Source organism: Aethalodelphis obliquidens, unplaced genomic scaffold (genome assembly GCF_003676395.1).
Source record: "Aethalodelphis obliquidens isolate GAN/ISIS:26980383/991018 unplaced genomic scaffold, ASM367639v1 scaffold42, whole genome shotgun sequence".
Taxonomy (NCBI): Eukaryota; Metazoa; Chordata; class Mammalia; order Artiodactyla; family Delphinidae; genus Aethalodelphis; species Aethalodelphis obliquidens.
The window spans coordinates 452,841-472,085 of NW_020837986.1; the positions used below are offsets into that span (position 1 = coordinate 452,841).

A 19,245-nucleotide genomic window follows, 5' to 3' on the forward strand; every position below is an offset into this window, starting at 1 on the left:
AATGTTATGACAAGATAATCAACATGTTATGACATTTTTTCTATGGAAACTTGGGTTCTTGGGTAGGGTTCTTTTCTGATTTACACAAAGGCACCATATGGGCTAGTGGTGACCTTTTGTGAAACTCTTCAGAGTTTGCTTTCTAAGTCAAATAAATGTATGAAATGTAGATTCTGAGTGCTTTTAGTAACCATTGTGGTTTAATTTCTTTAAAAAAAAGTAGAAGCTTTAGTTTTGAGATTATATTGTGAAATTTGATATCATGATGAAAAAAATTCAGAGCATGCCAGTTGGGGGTTGCTAAATTGAGAACCTGTCTCTTTCACAAAATCTCTGTCAATGGAAGCAAAAGTATATAGCCTAAGTTTTGCAAAAAAACAAACTTTGACAAGGAGAATTGATTCATGGAGATTTGTCAGCACTGTGGAATTAATTATAAACCAAAAAGAAAAATCAAAGAAGGTGTGAATTTCTTATGTAAATTGTTTGTTACAAAATCAGAACAGAAAGTTGCTGATTTTTGTGGAAGCATCCTGTTAACTTAAAATGGCCAAACTGATTCTGGATGAGAGAGAGCTTGGATGACTGCAAATGGTAATCCGTTCAGATGCCTTTGCTTGAGCATAATTTGGTGTTTAATGAAATCTTTTAGATTTTTTTTTATTGATAAGCAAATAGTACCCATCAACAAACCAGGCCTTGCATTTTGAACTGATTCTTATTACTCCATAAGAAAGTGGATCAAGATACAAAACCTTTACACAGTCCCTGCTTTGTTTTGTTTCTGGTTTTTTTTTTTTTTTTTGCTGTGACACGTGGCCTGTGGGATCTTAGTTCCCTGACCAGGGATCGAATGCGTGCCCACTGCATTGGAAGCGCAGAGTCTTAAACCACTGGACCGCCAGGGAAGTCCCCACACAGTCCCTGCTTTGAAAGTAATTTGGCCCCTCAAAGGAGGAGCAAAACCTCACTAAAATTTCCGCCCATGTGTAAGATATCTGTTGGCACTTTAGGGGAACTTTATTTGGTGTGTCATCTCTAGGTGTAGCCAGATTTCACCCCCAGTCAGGTTTGATTATGGGCATTTTCAGTGTATAGATAAGCCTCCTTCAGAATTCAGGTCTCAAGTAATGATAGCGTGTTCTTGTCCGTCTTAATTGAAGAGGCCTGGACCTGTTACTTGAGTCTGTACTGAAAACAAAACAAATGACAAAACTGGAACCCAGCTGGGCCCATGATTATGGATAACCGGGCAGAATTTGAAGGTGAACCAGTTTGGAGCTTCTCAAGGGCCTATCTTGTCGAAAGTTTTAGAACTGTATTTTCTGGAAAGTTGTCTCGGGTTTAAAGTACATTGCTGGTATGAATGCTTGGTCTTCCATAGCAGTGATGGGTTTGTGTCTGTGTCTGTGCATCTTTTCTTTTATAGACAGATGCATTCCAGAAGCCCGTTCCGTTGGAACAGCATCCCGACTATGCGGAATACATCTTCCATCCCATGGACCTTTGTACATTGGAAAAGGTTGGCTTCCATCGAAAAGCCAATTGTCAAGATGATTCGAGATCCTCCCTCACTTCCCGTGCCCCACCTCGAGTTAGATGGTTCTGTGCCATTTTTATTTGGATGGAAGAACTCTCATTCCCGTAACTTCTGTAACATTTTCCCAAGGATTGCAGTGGGTGTTGAAATCCACTGCTTAGCTCCCAATAGTATTATACTTCTGCTGGTGATTCTAGCTTTTTATATGAGAAAGTCACAGCTTCTAAGAATTAGTGATTTGGTTGATTTGAGCCTTACCCTTCTCTTTCTTTTGGAGGTGCTAATAAGAGCAGCAGGAAGGAAGAAGAGAAAATTAAGTGTCTGGGAGACCTTCATGTTAGCCGTGAATAAGTGGCTTCTTAGATCTTGACTTATTTCACTGATAAGAGTATTTCTTTAATGCCTGAAAGCGTTTTTAAAGGTTCAAACTAAAATTCCATGCTGAAAAATTACACAGGTAACATTTTAGGTTGCGTATGTCATCCTGGTGCTGATTTTCAAATTGCCAGCACCAAAATATGGTTAAAGAAAAGCGTGGATGAGGAGAAAACATGACTTTATATTGTATGCATTGATGATCCCCAAAACAGTAAATCCAGCCTGCTTTGGAAAATTGTACACACCCTTACGGTATTTAACAAAAGAAGGAATTCCAAAAAGACAAGGTTGGAATCCTGGCTTCCTAAATTATTAGCTTTGGAACTTTGATTAGTTCCTTTAACATTACCATACCTCAGTTTCCCTGTCTGTAAAATGGGGATAGTGACTGCTTCCTTGAATTTTCAGTTATGAGGCTTATGTGAGGCTGTACAATTAATAATAAATGTGTAAATATGTAAAATACCCTGGTTTGGCGGAAGAAGCTTCTTGATAAATGGCAGTGCTCTAAGATGAGAAAATTCAAGTTAGTGTGGTGAATTCAGTGAATGCATTTTTATAGAGTTATAGATCTCAACTATAATAGCATCTTGGGACATGAGTAGAAGCATTAATTAATTTGGCAGATGACTGCAAAGAAAATTACGTGGGGACGCAGGTGTTACTGGTTGTGGCTTATAGAGACTCACTGGTGATTATTTTCTGTGGCTTTTCTTCCCAGAATGCTAAAAAGAAAATGTATGGCTGCACAGAAGCCTTCCTGGCTGATGCAAAATGGATTTTGCACAACTGCATCATTTATAATGGGGGTGAGTGGATTAGATGACTCTTAAGAGTGAGAGTATGCTGTGTGTGTTGCCCGTTCTGCCCTTCATAAAAAATCAGGCTCTTTTTTCATGCATCAGGGCCAATAGCTGAGAATACTGGTGTATAGATTGCTGACGTGTGTGAACAGGGGGCAGTGACTACATGTATTTTAAGGTATGAGCTGATGTCCACAGTGGCTTGTGACTATATGATGCTTTTACCTGTCCTTTAAAAAAAAAACCTTATTTTAATGGAGGAATAATTACATAAAATAAAAAGCACAGATTTTACAGGTACATTCCATGAATTTGACAAATGTGTAACCACCTCTGTAACTACAACCCCAAATAAGATCCTAGAACATTTCTGTCACCCCATTATATTCCCAATTGCCCCTCTCCAGTAAATCCACCCTCCTGAAAAGGAACTATTCTGTTTTCTGTAACTAGAGATTCGTTTTACATATTCTAGAATTTCATACCAGTGGAGCCAGAGTGCCCGCTTTTATGCCTGGCTATGATGACACAGTGTAATATTTTGGGGATTCATTCATGTTGTGTCTCTCAGTGGTTTGTTTCTTTTTATCGCTGAGTGGTATCAATATATATATAGTTTTTATAAATTATCTTATTTATTTATTTTTGGCTGCGCTATGTCTGTTGCTGTGCACGGGCTTTCTCTAGTTGTGGCGAGCGGGGGCTACTCTTCGTTGCAATGTGCGGGCTTCTCATTGCAGCGGCTTCTCTGGTTGTGGAGCATGGACTCTAGGCGCGTGGCCTTCAGTAGTTGTGGCATGCGGGCTCAGTAGTTGTGGCTCGCGGTCTCTAGAGCGCAGGCTCAGTAGTTGTGGCGCACGGGCTTAGTTGCTCCGTGGCATGTGGGATCTTCCCGGACCAGGGCTCAAACCCGTGTCTCCTGCATTGGCAGGTGGATTCTTAACCACTGCGCCACCGGGGAAGTCCAGTAACAATATTGTATCAACATACAATTTATTCATCCATTCCCTTTGTTGATGTTGTGGATATTTGGATTGTTTTCAGTTTTTGGCTGTTGTGAATAAAGCCACTGGGAACATTCTTATACAAGTCTTTGTATGGACACATGCTTTCATTTCTCTTGGATAAATACCCAAGACTGGTATTGCTAGATCATTGAGTAGGTTTATATTTAAATTTATAAGAAATTTTACCAAACTGTTTTGCAAATTGGTTGTATTATTTTACATTCCTTCTAGCAGAGTATATGAGGATCTTTGTTGCTCCACGTCATTGTCAACATTTGGTATTATCTGTTTTTAATTTTGCCTGTTCTTGAAGGCATGACATATTATGTCATGATGGTTTTGCCTGTCTCTAATGACTAATGGTACTGAGTATCTTTTCATGTGCTTATTAGTCATTTGTATATCATTTGTTGGTGAAACATCTATTCAGATCTTTTGCTCATTTCAAAAATTGGGTGGTTTGTTTTTTATTATTGAGTTTTAGGAGTTCTTTATATTCTGGTTAAAGTTTTGTCAGTTGCATTTTTGTGGGTTAAGCCTTCTGGACAGAATGGAGGAGAGCTCCCATTAAAATCTCCTCGATGGGCACCTTTCCCATTGTCCTACCCTCTCCCATAATCCTCTCTGTCTACCTTCTGGCCAGGTAGATCTTTCAGGGTCCTGCCCTGTTCTCTTCTTCCTGTCCCCTGCTGGAACACTCTTCCCCTCTTCGCTTTGATGAGTTTTCCTTATCCTTCAGTCTCAGCCTCTCAGTCCTCTGAGGAGCCTTCCTTCATGACCTAGACCATACTATGTACTCTTGTTAAGGGCTCTCACAGTACCTGTACTTCCCCACGGCAGTATTTTATCACACTTTCTGGATGGTGCTTTTTTTCATTTGAGTTGCTCGCCAGGATGTAAGCCCTTTAAGGGCAGATGCCAAACTTGTTTCCTGTATACCCTTGGGCCTAGCGTAGACTGTTGTTAGCTGATGTTTGAGCAAAGACATATGAATGGATGGCTATCTGCTTAAAGTACGTGTTTTGCATTATTAACTCAGTAGCAGGGTTGGGGTGCAGGGAGGAGAGAAAGAGAGGTACCCTAGACATTGAGAATTTGTGTAAAGGTTATAAACTCAAATATATAGAAAGGGCAGTAAGATCGTATAAACAAGTGAATGAGCTCAGGTAGCAGAAAAATAACATAAGCCAGGGTGACCACTGGCCATGGGGAGAGCGAGTGACTGCGGAGAACAGGGAACTCCTGCCTGGTCTGGAGGGGTATCTCCCCTGGACACTCCAGTGCTTTATTGGATACAGAGTTCTTAGCTCTTCTGAGTTTTCAAGGCAGGCCAGAAATCTAGGTATTTGTGTGTGTGCGTATGAAATCTTTTTGCCACCAAATTCACAATTTCTAAAAATTGTCATAAGGTTCTAAGAAAACACGGCTTTTTGGCCATCTTGTTCTCTGGTTTCGTGTAAAGGCTCAGGGTTAAGAGTTAGACCTGGGGCCACATCCTCAACTCGTTAGCTAAATGGTCTCATATAAGTGATGACTCCTGAGCCTTGGTTTACTCTTCGGTGAAATGAGAACATTCATGCCTGCTTCCTAATAAGGCTTTTTGAAGAGTTAACAAGAAAATGTATTTCAGAGCACCAGGAACAGTAGAGTTACTCAATTAAATGTCTTCTTTCTCCTGTACTATTCTTGGGTTGGCGTCTGGGACAATGGGCAGAAGAAGGCTCCTTTTCACTAATTGGAGCCTTGAGAATATAAAAGCATCTTTCAAATATTAATTCATGAGCTGTCGGAAACCAACACAAATTGTTATGTTTCAGAGAAGATGACATCTAAGCACCAAAGATTGGTTCATGGGAAAAGTCACCTAATCTGAACTGATGTTAGAAGCCAGAAATGTATGGTTTTTAACCTTTAAAAGGTTAATCCTGGAAGAAAGCAAGTTAAAATGTTGTAAGTGGAGGTATAATACCAAGGCTGGGTATTTCTGTGTTTCCATTTGAATTAATCTTGTTTTCTTATTCCCTCAGGAAATCACAAATTGACGCAAATAGCGAAAGTAGTCATCAAAATCTGTGAGCATGAGGTATGTGTTTCCTGCTGTCCCCTTTTAAGTATACCTAGAATGAAGGCGTGGGGTGATTGAAGTTTCCATTTGCGGAATCTCCCAGTGGGTAGCTCTGGTAATTTTGGAATTTGTTGAGGTACAGATAGCGCCCCTCTCTTCAAGGAAAGTAAAAGCAACAGATATGCCATAATATGTTATAAATCAACACCCTCATCTTAGCTCTAAGAGAGATGGGAGTTTTCAGCCTTGAGTCGTGGTCCAGCACTGCACATCCTGAGTTTTCGGGGTCAAATAGAGTTTATGATTGCTTTGCCCCACAGTCTGTGGCATCCCCTCAGGTCCCTTTCAGTCTTCTTGCAGAAGGTATTTGGGTTTTGACATTATTTGCAGGAAAGGTCTTGAGTTTCTCTGAGAGTGGCCCAGGTGTCCTGGAAAAATACCCCCTAGTTTTGATGGTGTGGATGAAATGAAGCTCCTGGGCTGGGTGCCCTGAGGCTCTAGTGGTTGCAGGACAGGCTGATGGCAGAAATGGTACAGGGGAGCCTTTCTTTGTTAGATCCCTGTTGTGAGCACAAAAAACTGAGATGTAATGGCCTTCAGCCTGTCTGCACTCTCATCTATCCATCCGTTCATTTGTAAAGAAAACGTTTGGATATCTTAGGATATGTCCATATCTATATACTTGTATAGAGAGAGTTTTATAATGTACATTTTTCACTCTGAGTGTTTTCCTAGGTAATTAAACAGGGAGGAAGAATAGAATTTATCATGGCTGTTCTGATGATTTATTTCCTTAGTGTAATTGTTAGAAATGCAACTACTAGGTCTGAGGCTGTCAGCATGGCTTTGGGTAGATATCTCTTGATTGTTTTCTGGAAATGCTACAGCGCTACTTACACAATGAACTGGAATGAACAGATGTGGTGGTTTTTCTGTGTCGTTGGCAACGTTGGAAGTTCCAGTTTGAAAACTGTTTGTATATATGTTTTTGCCCCAGTGTGATCAGTAAAACAGTGGCATCTCACTGTGATTGTGATTGTGATTTTGATTTCTTTGATGCAAGTGGTGATGGACTGTTTTTTGATATGCTTGTTGGCGACTTGGAGTTGTCTCTGGGCGAGTTGTTCAGTTGTTTCCCCCTTGAGGATTCGTTTCCCTTGATGTAGGTGCTGAAGCCTAGACTTTTCATTGGTGGGTGGTCATAATGTAGAATTTATTGAACCCAGATGCTCTTTGTCTGGCAATTCTGAACCTACCTGTTGGCAACACAGTGCTGCTTTGTGGGCTCCAATGCCAGGGCTGATGTTGATGTTGCCGCTTTGTTCTACCCAGTACCTTTGGAATAGCCCAGAAGGAGAGTGGGTAGAAGGAAGAAACATGGTCCACCATTCACTCATTCATTCATTTACTCATTTATTCATTGCCCTCAATCGGTCAGTCCATTATAATTAGTAATTACTTTAAAGTTATTAATTAATAATCATTAGTTGAGCACCTGCTATGTGTCTGGCACCTTGTCACTTGAAGTGCTTTACATTTATCTCATCTAATTTTTATAATAATTCTGTTTGGTAGGTACTGCTTTCACCCCCATTCTACGAGGTGAGGAAATGGACGCTCAGACAGTATAAGCAACTTTTCCTAAAGTTCTAGAACTAGGATGTAGTGGAGTCTGAATTTAGATCCAAGAAGGGAGCTTCCAGGGCCTTTAGTTCTAAGTCATGACGGTTCTCTGGGGGGAATGCACTTTCTCAAGAGAGAGGACATTCAGTTACAGAATTTTCAGTTATCCGTGGAAATAAAATAGAGTAACGTGGTATTAATTAATTGCTGTGCATGGTGTGATTAGAGATATATAGAATTGAGCATGGCAAGCAGAGGCCAGAGTCGAGGGAAGGGATTGGGGAGCTGAGACAGGTAGACTGAGGCCAGACCACGCATGGCCTTGAAGGAACTGACCAGGTGTTTATTTATTTATCTAAATTTATTTATTTATTTATTTTTGACTGCATTGGGTCTTCGTTGCTGCGCGTGGGCTTTCTCTAGTTGCGGCGAGCGGGGGCTACTCTTCCTTGCGACGCGTGGGCTTCTCATTGCTGTGGCTTCCCTTGTTGCGGAGCACGGGCTCTAGGCGCGTGGGCTTCAGTAGTTGTGGCACTCAGGCTCAGTAGTTGTGGCTTGTGGGCTCTAGAGCGCAGGCTCAGCAGTTGTGGTACACGGGCTTAGTTGCTCCATGGCATGTGGGATCCTCCTGGACCAGGGCTGGAACCCACGTCCCTTGCATTGGCAGGCGGATTCGCAACCACTGTGCCACCAGGGAAGCCCTGACCAGGTGTTTAGATTTCATTGTTAGTTTCTCAACCTTGGCACTACTGACATTTGAGGCCAGAGACATCTTTGTTGCAGGAGCTGTCCTTGTACCATCATAGACTCCAGTCTCAACTGTCCACCCCCAGTTGTGATGACCGATGACCGACAATATCTCCAGTTATGCCAAGTGTCCCTGGAAGGGTTAAACTGTCCCAGTAGAGAACCACTGGTCTAAGGAGAGGGACCAGATGGGACCTGTGTTTGTAGAGGTGGCTCTGGCTGCTCTGTCTGTGTGGGAAATGGACCAAGCTTAGGAAGCTGGGAGACATGGTCCAGCGAGAGATGATGGCTGCTGGGGCTAGGTGGGCGAGTCGGGGCTGGTGAGAAATAGTTGGACTGATGTCCAGGGTGTTCCCCACTGTGGGACTTAGGTTAGCTAATCTCACCTGCCAATATCATCATGCATTTCTTGAGGGCCTGCAGATACAAGACCCCTGGGAATGACACATTCTAACACATTTTTGCTTTACAGATGAATGAAATCGAAGTTTGTCCAGAGTGTTATCTAGCTGCTTGCCAAAAACGAGATAACTGGTTTTGTGAGCCTTGTGTAAGTTGGATTTCCTTTCCTTTCTTTGTTTTCTGAACTCTATGCCTTGGGTGACCCAGGACAGCTTTCTGCAGGTGGCTTATTGGATGAAACTTTGGATACAGTTTTAAAATAATTTTCTTACTGAAAATTAAGTTACGGCGGAATGGGATGTAATCCAGGTGGGATAAACCTCTTTGGCTGCAAGGTCATGTGCCAGAGGTAGTGTCACGATTTACTGGCTTTATTAGCCCTTGAAAACAGCAAGATGCAGAGTGAAAAGAAGCTCATCAGAGAGGAGAGACATGGCAAAGTCACGCAGATGACGAGCCGAGTCGTGTTAAATGAGTGTGTTACTTACAAATCACGTTGGGTCTATTTTAAGAGGTTTGGAAATCCCTCCCAGGGTTAACTCCATGGTCTCTCCAAACCGTGGTTCTTGAGGCTGGGATTGGGGTGGGGAGAGAAAGTCACCCCAGTTGTCCCCATGGATCTGTATTTTCCAAACTGCTGTTCCGCAGAGAAGTGTGTCGTTGGGGTGAGCTGGGAGGATGGGGGTGCGGGGGGAGGGTATTGGGCTGCAAGATTGGGCAAGTAGAGTTGAGAATCCAAACATAGTTTGTCTTTTCCTGCATTTCGAGATGGACATCTGAATCGTTAAGGCCCTGAGTAGCTCTCGGTAAAGAATAAAGTTAGCTAATGCCGTCCCTTATTATATGCTGGATGTAAGGTGCCTTTAACCCTCCAGCTTAACAGAGGGTGTAGGTATAACTGTCCCTGTGTTGCCCAGAAAGGTACAGTCTCTTGTTCGCTCCCACCCGGGCAAGAGCGGCACAGCCAGAGTTGAAGCCTCGTTTTGGTCAGTGCTCGCTGCTTTTTGGTTTCCCCATTGAACCCCATTCCCAGCCTTGCCCGGGGAATGGCCGCACATGTAGTGACTGCCACCTGGGGAGACCCTGCTGGAAGTTGTTTGCTTTCATTCTGCGGCCTGTATCAACTCTGCCTTAGCTTCCCCTCACCCACCGAGCTCTACGTGTGCATCTTGCCGTCGAATACATACAAACTCTGGCTTTTGTTTTTCTTTTCCTAGAGCAATCCACATCCTTTGGTTTGGGCAAAACTGAAGGGGTTTCCATTCTGGCCTGCGAAAGCTCTGAGGGATAAAGATGGGCAGGTTGATGCCCGTTTCTTTGGACAACACGACAGGTGGGAGTTAAACACAGGCTTCAAACGCGTAGCTGTGACTGAACCTTTGATCCTGTCAGTGAATACAAGAAGGGGCGGTGGGTACGGCTATTATTTTATTGCCTCGATACCAGCCAGTGGTGTTGCACTTTAAAAACCCTGTCCTGGGCTGTGTTAATGAGCCTGATCGCACAGGCTTCAGTGTTCTCAGGTGTGTTGGAAAAGAATCTTGCTTTCGTGGTTTTGTGGACGTAGCCGGCATCGGCATAGGTTCCACGGTTATTTTAAGTGCTGCTGTTCTTTTCTGGGTTTTTCCGCAGTAAATGAAATCACCGCACAAATTGCTTTTCAAAATAATGCTTTCAGGGATCAGAAGCATTTCCCCAGATTGCCGGTAAAATGAATCTCCCATCGTTGTGCTGGGTAGTCCCTTTTCTGTGGAGCTAAAATGGGAAATTACAAGGGCTTGCTGTTTTGACAGGTGTGAGCCCTCCCTGCCAGCCTTCCTGCCCTCCCCTCTCCCTCTCTCAGCGACGTGAATTATTCCAGCTAATAGCACTTCTCTGTGGAGTGCAGCCCCCTGCGTGCTTCAGAACAACAGGTAGACAGAGATGAGCGGCGGGTAATTTCTTGGTTCTCTTTTAGCAAGAGTTACATTGTGAGTAAATGAGGCAAAAACCCTCCCGAAACCCTACCAAGCAGTCTGAGAAAGCACGCGTGCGCGCGTGTGTGTGTAGGGGAGAATGTTTAACAGACATAGTTTGAAAATTATACCTACTCACAGAATGTACAGAAAATACACTTCCTCATTTTAAACAACACCAGAATTTGAAATGTTGTTCTTTGTTAAATTTTGCTTGTCATCTTGCCAAAAAAAAAAAAAAAAGAATATCAAAGTAATCTGAAATCATTTACCAGGAATCCCGGCAATCCATTGATAGGAGACAAAATGGAAATCAGCTGAGATGGTTCTAGGTTTGATAGGAAGTATTATACTTTGATTTTGACTATTTTTGGGGAAGTTTTTCTAAAATTCCTTTATTCATTCATTCAAAGAAACATGTCTTTGGTGCCTGCCGTGTGCCACGCTGAGTACTAGATGCTGGGATACAGGAGCGAGCAGGCAGACACTGCCCGTCGGAAGGGGGGAAGGCAGATGACATACAAGTGGGGAATAGACAGTATGATCTCAGGTCAGGAGGTAGTGGTGGGACCGGGTGAAGATCTGGGTAGAGGGACCAGAGAGAGCAGGGACTCAGGTAGGGAAAGGGCAGGCCAAGGCTGAGTTAATTGCTCAGGGAAATCCATGAACACAGTGTGGTTTGAACAGGATAAGGGAGGAGAGGGTGGGTAAGAGGTGGGATCAGAGGGCTGGGCTGGGCCTGGGTCACCAGGGTGGCTTTGGTCAGAAGTCTGGCTTTTATTTGAAGAGCAAGAGAGATAGCAGGTTGTACATCTTCCTGCCTCTTCATTAGAGCATGGCAAGTGTTAATGAACCATCCTGATGATTTGGGATTATTCTATAGTGTAACTCAGTGGGGATAATACTTAAGATATCCACGGCGGGGGGCAAGCATTGCTGTCCCCCAAGCGCCAAATATTCCCAGAGCCTTAAGAGTCGTGGATTCTCCAGCTGTGCCCACTCTGCATGGACCTCTTAATCCTGCCTGCCTGACAGCCATTGAAGGTGGCTTAGGGGCCATGAGCTTCACCGGCCCTGTTTCCAGAGGCTGTTTCCCTTGAACTTGCAGGTGTAGGTTGGTTCTGGGTGGGAGCTGTCCTGGAAGCCGGTCCCCCTACATTTGTAAAATAGGCAGCTGCCCAAGTCTGATGCCCCACGAGATTTCCTTAACCCTCCCTCCGTGGTGTCTCCTGTCCCCTTGGAGGGGACCTGTCGAACTGTCGGGCTCATTTTGGGTGCAGGGTGCACATTGGGGGAGTCGTTAAGGATATCCCGGTGGTGGAGGGACTGTAGGTAGGAGTTGTAGGGAGGTTTCCGTTGGCCTTGGGCAGGGAGTCCCTGACAGCTGTAGTGGAAGCCACTTCTAAAAGGATGGACGTCCCTTCCTTCCCAGGATGTTTTTAAAGCAGAATGGGGCAGGCTTGTCGACAGCCTGCTCTGGGTCTGACCCAGAAACAGGACGCGGACTCAGGGGAGGCTGCAGGGGTTGTGATGTGCTGTCCCTTCTCGGGGAGCTCGCTTCGAGGTTGCAGAGCCAAAACATAAACCTGGACCAGGGGTGAGCAAAATAAGGCGGGCAGCAGAATAAGAAATAGCACAGACCACTGCATGTTCATTGTCATGGTTTTTTTTGGCCGCTCTGTGTGGCTTATGGGATCTTAGTTCCCCAGCCGGGGATTGAACCTGGGCCCTTGGCAGTGAAAGCCGGGAGTCCTAACCCGTGGATCGCCAGCAAATTCCCCCATTGTCAAGTTAATAAATGTTAGAGAGAGAGAGCCCCTGGAGGCTTTTGTTCTGAAGAGTCTCATCATGGGCTTTTTGTACTTTAAAAGATTTTGCCTTTTTTTTTTTTCAGTTTTATTTCACAGACACTATTATATGCAAATGTAGAAAATATTTTATCAAATGCCTGCAGAGCTTAAAAAAATAGATTTTTTCTTTTGGGCTTCCCTGGTGGCGCAGTGGTTGAGAGTCCGCCTGCCGATGCAGGGGACACGGGTTCGTGCCCCAGTCCGGGATGATCCCACATGCCGCGGAGCGGCTGGGCCCGTGAGCCATGGCCGCTGAGCCTGCGCATCCGGAGCCTGTGCTCCGCCAACGGGAGAGGCCACAACAGTGAGAGGCCCGCGTACCACAAAAAAAAAAAAAAAAAAAAAGCTTTTTTTTTTTAACTGTGTTAAAATGCTGAGTTTATTTCACATGTATATTTTTGTCTCCTCACCATCTCCATTTGTCTGACCACTACTACTACTATGTTCTATCATAACATTCCATACATACTTAAAACCAAGCAAAGGGTGGAGTTCCATCTTTAAAAACTAAACAGGCATTTTGGACAACACATTCTTGGCAATGGAACCTGGAGAACATTTATTGGACACGGTAGGGAAAGTTCTCACTCTGTGTTGTAAAAAGGACAGCCAGATATCAACTGTTACAGAAATGAACTAAGACAGAAAAGTTTAACAAACGGTTTAAACTATTTTCTTAAAGAGACTTCCTCCACTACTAGAGATCTTGAATAGCCTCCTGGTCAGTCATCGGAAACAGTTATTCACATAATTGACGAATTTGGCTTCCGCTTTGGGAAGGGAACCACCTTTTTCTATACTTGCTTGCATTTTTGCTTTAATGTCTTCTACAGAGCTAGGTCCTTTTTGGTGTCTTAGGAGTTTTTTTTTTTCCTGTTTTTTGAAGGATTCTTGACCTTTTGATTTTGGGGTTGATGGTTTGAGGCTTTTTCATTCTGGTTTGATTTTTGTGCACTTTTGGCTGGAGTTATCCATACAGGTTTCTTTACTGGAGCCTTTTCTTCAGCTTCCTCATCATCAAAGTCGTCACCATCATCATTTTCATCATCATCATCATCATCTTCATCAGCAGCAAGTTTTACTTTTTTCTGTGGAACCTTGCTACCACTTCCAGGGGCAGTTTTAAAAGAGAAAAGAAAGTGCTTTATGTCTGAGTGCAGGAGAATGAGATTTGGGGGATAATTCTCTTTTCAGAGGTGTAGTCTAGGATGCAGACTGTTTTCTTACTCGCTACCAACCCAGAGCCAAAGGGGATTTATTACTGTTTTAGTGGATTAAAATGGCTAAGCTATTGAGCCTTTGAATGTCGTAGCTGAGTTTCGTGTCACGTGTGGTCCTTGTGACAGAACGTGCCTGTTGAGTGGATCGTTAACTAACCACTCAAACCAAGTCATTTGAAAAAAAGGAATATGTATTTAAGAATCTTGGAAAATCCACTAGGCTGATTTGGTTTGCATTAAGGAAAAAAAAACAATTCTGGAAACAACCTAAATGACCATCGAGAGAGATCAATGGATAGAGAAAATGTGGTCTGTACATACAGTGGAATAATGTTTAGCCTTAAGAAGTTTGTGGCATCATGGCTGAACCTGGAGGACTTCAGGCTAAGTGGGGTAATGCGCCAGTCCCAGAAACACAGATACCACGTGACTCCATTTGTACGAGCTATCTAAAATAGTCAAATTCATACAATCAAAGAGTGGAACGGTGGTTGCCAGGGGCTGGGGGCAGGGAGAAATGGGGGGTACTAATCAACAGGTGTAAAGTTTCAGTTAAACAAAATGAATAAGCTCTAGAGAGTTGCTGTACCAACATATACCTATAATCAGCTGTGGAAAAAAAGTGTTGCCTGCCCTCTCAGTAAACAAAGGATGTTGCAGCCATCAAGCCAGTAAAAGACCCTGGATGGTGAGCCCTGAGGGAACTCAGGCTGAAGACAAACAGGTAGCCCGCTGCCCCGCCCTCAGCCACTGTAGCCACCCTAAGCGGTGCACCCTGAGGACACTCGGGATGGGAAAGCACGGGATCCTGTCCTTGACAGCTAAAGTGCATATCAAAGGAATGATGTCAGTGAGCCCTGATGCTTACATCTTCCCACACATGGAAAAAAATGCTAAATTCTTTAACTTGAGATGCTTGGTTTTCTTTAATTCACAATAATCTTTGAAGTTCCCACTACCTGGTCTTTGTTGCAAAATCTCCTGTATATACTGGCTCCTCCCTGACCTCTTGGGAGCAGTCCCTCAGCGTGATCTGAGAGGCTGCGTCCAGGCTTAAGTCCTTTTTTTTTTTTTTTTAAAAAAAAATTAATTATTATCTTTGGCTGCGTTGGGTCTTTGTTGCTGCATGCAGGCTTTCTCTAGTTGCGGTGAGCAGGGGCTGCTCTTCGTTGGGGTGTGTGGGCTTCCCATTGCAGTGGCTTCTCTGTTGTGGAACACGGGCTCTAGGTGCGCAGGCTTCAGAAGTTATGGCTCCCGGGCTCTAGAGCACAGACTCAATAGTTGCGGCGCTTAACCACTGCGCCACCAGGGAAGTCCAAGTCCTCAGTTTTGTCCGCCAAATAAATAATTCTCAACTTTTAGGTTGTGCTTTGTTTTTCAGTTGATATGGCAGTTATGTGTGATTCACTTAAACGTTTCTTCAGAGGGTAGAACTCATGTTAAGTGTTCTTGCACAATAAATTGTAAAAAACTTCAGAATCTTGGAAATGACCACAGTTGACTTAAACTCCCTTTCTCTTTTGCACTCCCAGGGCCTGGGTTCCAATAAATAATTGCTACCTCATGTCTAAAGAGATTCCTTTTTCTGTGAAAAAGACCAAAAGCATCTTCAACAGTGCAATGCAAGAGATGGAGGTTTACGTGGAGAACATCCGCCGGAAGTTTGGGGTCTTTAATTACTCTCCATTCAGGACGCCCTACACGCCCAACAGCCAGTACCAAATGCTGCTCGACCCCTCCAACCCCAGCGCTGGTGCTGCCAAGATAGACAAGCAGGAGAAGGTCAAGCTCAACTTTGACATGACGGCGTCGCCCAAGATCCTGATGAGCAAGCCGATGCTGAGCGGGGGCACAGGCCGCAGGATCTCCTTGTCGGACATGCCACGCTCCCCCATGAGCACCAACTCCTCCGTGCACACAGGCTCCGACGTGGAGCAGGACGCCGAGAAGAAGGCCACGTCCAGCCACTTCAGCGCGAGTGAGGAGTCCATAGACTTCCTGGACAAGAGCACAGGTCAGCCCCTGGTGGGAGAGGGTACAGGGGCCCCCTGGGACACAGGGGCGCTCCCATCGGGGCCACACCTGTCTGGCCCTACCTGGTGAGCATCACAGAGTCAAAGAGAGCTGCGTGGCGTTTCATCCCAGTGGAGCAAGTTTTAATTTTTAACTGAGTAACCCATTGGGATTCGTGCTGTTAGGGACCCAAAAAATGAGAAAAATGTTCCCCAAAGGCAACTGGAGGTCGTTCCTAGAAGTGGGCAGAGGTGGCCAGAAATCCTTCAGAGTTCTGTTCAGATGCCTCTGAGATGAGTCACAACTTCCTACAACAGTTTTTTTCTTTCTCAAGAATTTTATTTTAATTGAAACATTTTTCTATCAAAACCAGATATTCACATTACTTAAGGCTCAAATATTAGAGGAACATGTAAGGGAAACAAGCATATTCTCTCCCCAGAGCAGTCCCACTTCTTAAAGGTCCACCCGTTTAACGGTTGTGTTGCACTTTGGAGCCTTGCTGCTGTAGCAGTGGTGACGAATGAGGATGCTGGTCTCAGATTAGATCCCAGCTCTGCTACTCACTAGCCCTGTGGCTTTAGGCAAGATACCTAATCCCTCCGTGGCTTGGTTTCCTTACCGGTAACACGACTATAATGATAGGACCTACCTCAGGTTCTTGTGAGGATAAATGAACCACCATACATAAAGGGTTTAGGACAGTGCCTGAAACAGTAAGTGCTACAAAAATGTTGGCTACTCTATTATTTTTTCTGGTAGTTGCTCGTCCCATGCCTATGTGGATTCAGAGAGGTGTTACAAATGAGGGATGCTGGCTGAGAGTAACAAAAGCAAGGGTGACTTAAATTGAATTCTTTCTATCCAGACAGTTTGGTTGCATATTAAAACCTTTAAGAACTCTGTTTCCACAAGGAAACGGGTGTACTCTCATTTTTCTTGAAACACGGCCTTTACTCGTTGTTCTTTCTTGTTGTATCTTAGAGAAGCATGGGTAGAAGGTAGCTCCACACTGAACATGGTAACGAAGGCAGCTGGCCCTGAGGCTCTGGGTTGGGGAGACTTTTGATGAACCTCGGGACACATGCCCTATTCTCAAGGGTTTCAGCCCATGGAATGTCCACAGGAATGTGGACTTAACTGTTTTCACATCTTAACATTCTTCCAGAGAAATGGGAAATCTGCATTTTAATATAAAATTTCCAGTTATGAAATGTCAGCTCAAAAGGTCTTAAGATATTTTCCAGAATGAATAAAGTTGGACCAGTATTAGACCTCTGGCCAGAGCATTACCCTTGGATAGCCTTTCAGACACCACCCTCCCCCTTGTTTCCTTCACGTAAGAACTCTTTAAGGAGCAGGTGTCTGGAATTCCCTGGTGGTCCAGTGGTTAGGACTCCATGCTCTCACTGCTGAGGGCCTGGGTTTGATCCCTGGTCGGGGAGCTAAGATCCCACTAGCCGCATGGTGCGGCCAAAAGAAAAGAAAAGAAAAGAAAAGGAGCAGGCATCAGTTAAGAGACCGCCAGTGTCCCCGGAAGATAAAATGATGGGGACTTAGTGTTAAACTCAAAGAATTCCACTCATTTCGGTTTGTGTTGTTGCTTCTTTCTGGTTTGCTTATTTCAAGTACTGCTTGTCGCTGCTCTCCAGATGACTATAGGTGGAGTAGAGAGTTAATTACCAACAGCTTTTGATTCTTCAGAATAAAGGCTGCAGTCTTTCTCCAGGTCTGATCCAGGCATGTGGTCGAGGGACTCACAGTTGAGTTATAGAGCTTCGTTCTGAAGACATAACTTCTGTTCACCAGCCTCAGAAAAAACTTCCGTTTTGCCCCCTGGTTTCTGAGCAGAGTCCTTAAAAGCTTACTTTTATTCCATGACATGATTCCATTTAAGCCAAGTTAACATGGTATATAATCACACAAACTCCTCAGCCTTTTAGTTCTCATAGAGATCATGCTTTTGAGAAAGTGTTTTAACTCGGCAGCAATCCCATGAATTACTGTTGCCTGAACTTTGACTGCTGTGATATTTTGCCATAATCTTAAGTACCACCTATTTTATTACATTCTTAAATATTAAATCTGCAATTTATAAATTGCAGACGCAGTTTATAAATGCTAAGCTAAATAAAGTATATAAGTTCATGTGTTTAAATTTTTTGCTGTGCTTTTTCCTGATATACGTGAAATTAGCACATAACTTGTAAAATAAAACATGTTGGTCTCTGAACCACTCTTGATGTGCCAGCACCATATTTCAGGAAACATAGTTTTAGAGGAATAAGAAGAACACGTGTAATGGGTTTAATTAAGCTTCTCTCTTTCCTCAAGAGGTTCAGAGGTTGAAATGACGTCAGAATTCCTGACAAAACTCCTTATTATATGAGTGACTTTTGAGGTGGTAAGTTAGCAGGTAGCCCATTTCAGTAGAATTTAAAGCTGTTTCCCAAAATATAACTGCTTACTAGTATGTGCCTGGGTTATTTTGCTGATCGTGAGTTAGGCAGCCAGTGAAGAGTGTAGGAAGAGAAGGTATTTATTAAAAATTGTTTTAGTCTTAGAGATTGCCCTCTTTCCTGTAAGGAGCTAGACAGTAAATACTTTAGGCTTTGTAGAGCTCTTGTTACAACAGTGCAACTATTCAATACCTTGGTTGTGTTACTAAAACAGCCATAGGTAGTATGTGGCTGAGACACTGAAATTTGAACTCCATATAATTTGTATGTTTCATGAACTACTAATCCGCCCCCCCCCAAACCATTTAAAAATGGTAAATACTCTTCTTAACTTACAGGCCATACAAGAATGGGTGGTATGCCAGATTTGGCCCATGGATGGGTTTGCCAGTTTCTGTTACAGACTAAGAGAAACTCCGAGTCAGTCTCCCCATTTTACAGAAGGCAAGTTGGAGTCCCTGCGGAGAGTACGGGGGTGCTGAAGTTCCCACAGCCAGATCCTGAATCTGGATGGGCGTTCTTTGCACTGCACACCACTGCCCTCTGCTGTTGGCAGCGATAATAGCACTTTGTGGAAGGAGAAGTGGGTTATTTATTGAAATGCCCCAGCAATCAGAGAGAGTATAATTGAGACAAGACCGCGCTTTATCCAAAAGTGTGTTTAAAAAAAAAAAAAAAGATTGTCATAGTATTGAAAAAGCTTATTAGTTTCAGCAGGGAAAAATTTGTAGCCAGCCACATAAGACTACACATTGAAATAAGTTATTAGATAAAATTTTTATGAGAGTTTAGAAACCCTCCTTTTGTTTGGGGGATTGAGGAGCTCAGAATCATGTGTCTGTAATCCTTAGGGCTGGATTTAGCTCTCTGAGGAGCCCTTTGCTCAGCCAGACTCCTTTTACTCCTGGAATCTTGTTGTGTTAAGGGTCAGAGTGGTTTATATTCTCCATGATTTGTCTGATTCCTCCTTTATCTAGACCTCCTGGCCAGATTGATGCCTTTGCCAGTATTTGCTTGTGGGATCCTGATTTAAGTCATTAATATGTATTAGGGTAAGAGTCCTGGGGCCTGGCTTTCACCACTCTCAATAGTGGTCCTTTGGTCTTGCAGCCCCATGTGGGTTCCTTCAGGGAGAAGGGAAGACGGTTTCAGATACTCTTTTTGTCCTGTGAAATCAATACAT

At 43.7% G+C, this 19,245-nt stretch overlaps 1 protein-coding gene across 32 annotated transcripts in view; it reads left to right on the forward strand.

The window, feature by feature from the left end:
• Positions 1-19,245, forward strand: part of ZMYND8 (zinc finger MYND-type containing 8) — a 126,112-nt gene that overhangs the window by 52,688 nt on the left and 54,179 nt on the right. For 31 of the 32 annotated variants that reach the window (XR_003427039.1, XM_027078125.1, XM_027078114.1 and 28 more), the window contains 6 exons: positions 1,430-1,522; positions 2,640-2,727; positions 5,756-5,811; positions 8,636-8,713; positions 9,783-9,898; positions 15,123-15,604. Coding sequence is in view for 31 of the 32 variants with exons in the window: in XM_027078125.1 (XP_026933926.1) it covers positions 1,430-1,522; positions 2,640-2,727; positions 5,756-5,811; positions 8,636-8,713; positions 9,783-9,898; positions 15,123-15,604 (913 nt within the window). In the remaining variant the exon portion in view is untranslated. Of the gene's footprint in view, positions 1-1,429; positions 1,523-2,639; positions 2,728-5,545; positions 5,679-5,755; positions 5,812-8,635; positions 8,714-9,782; positions 9,899-15,122; positions 15,605-19,245 lie in introns of those variants that run through there. The other variant, XM_027078138.1, reaches the window with a different exon arrangement.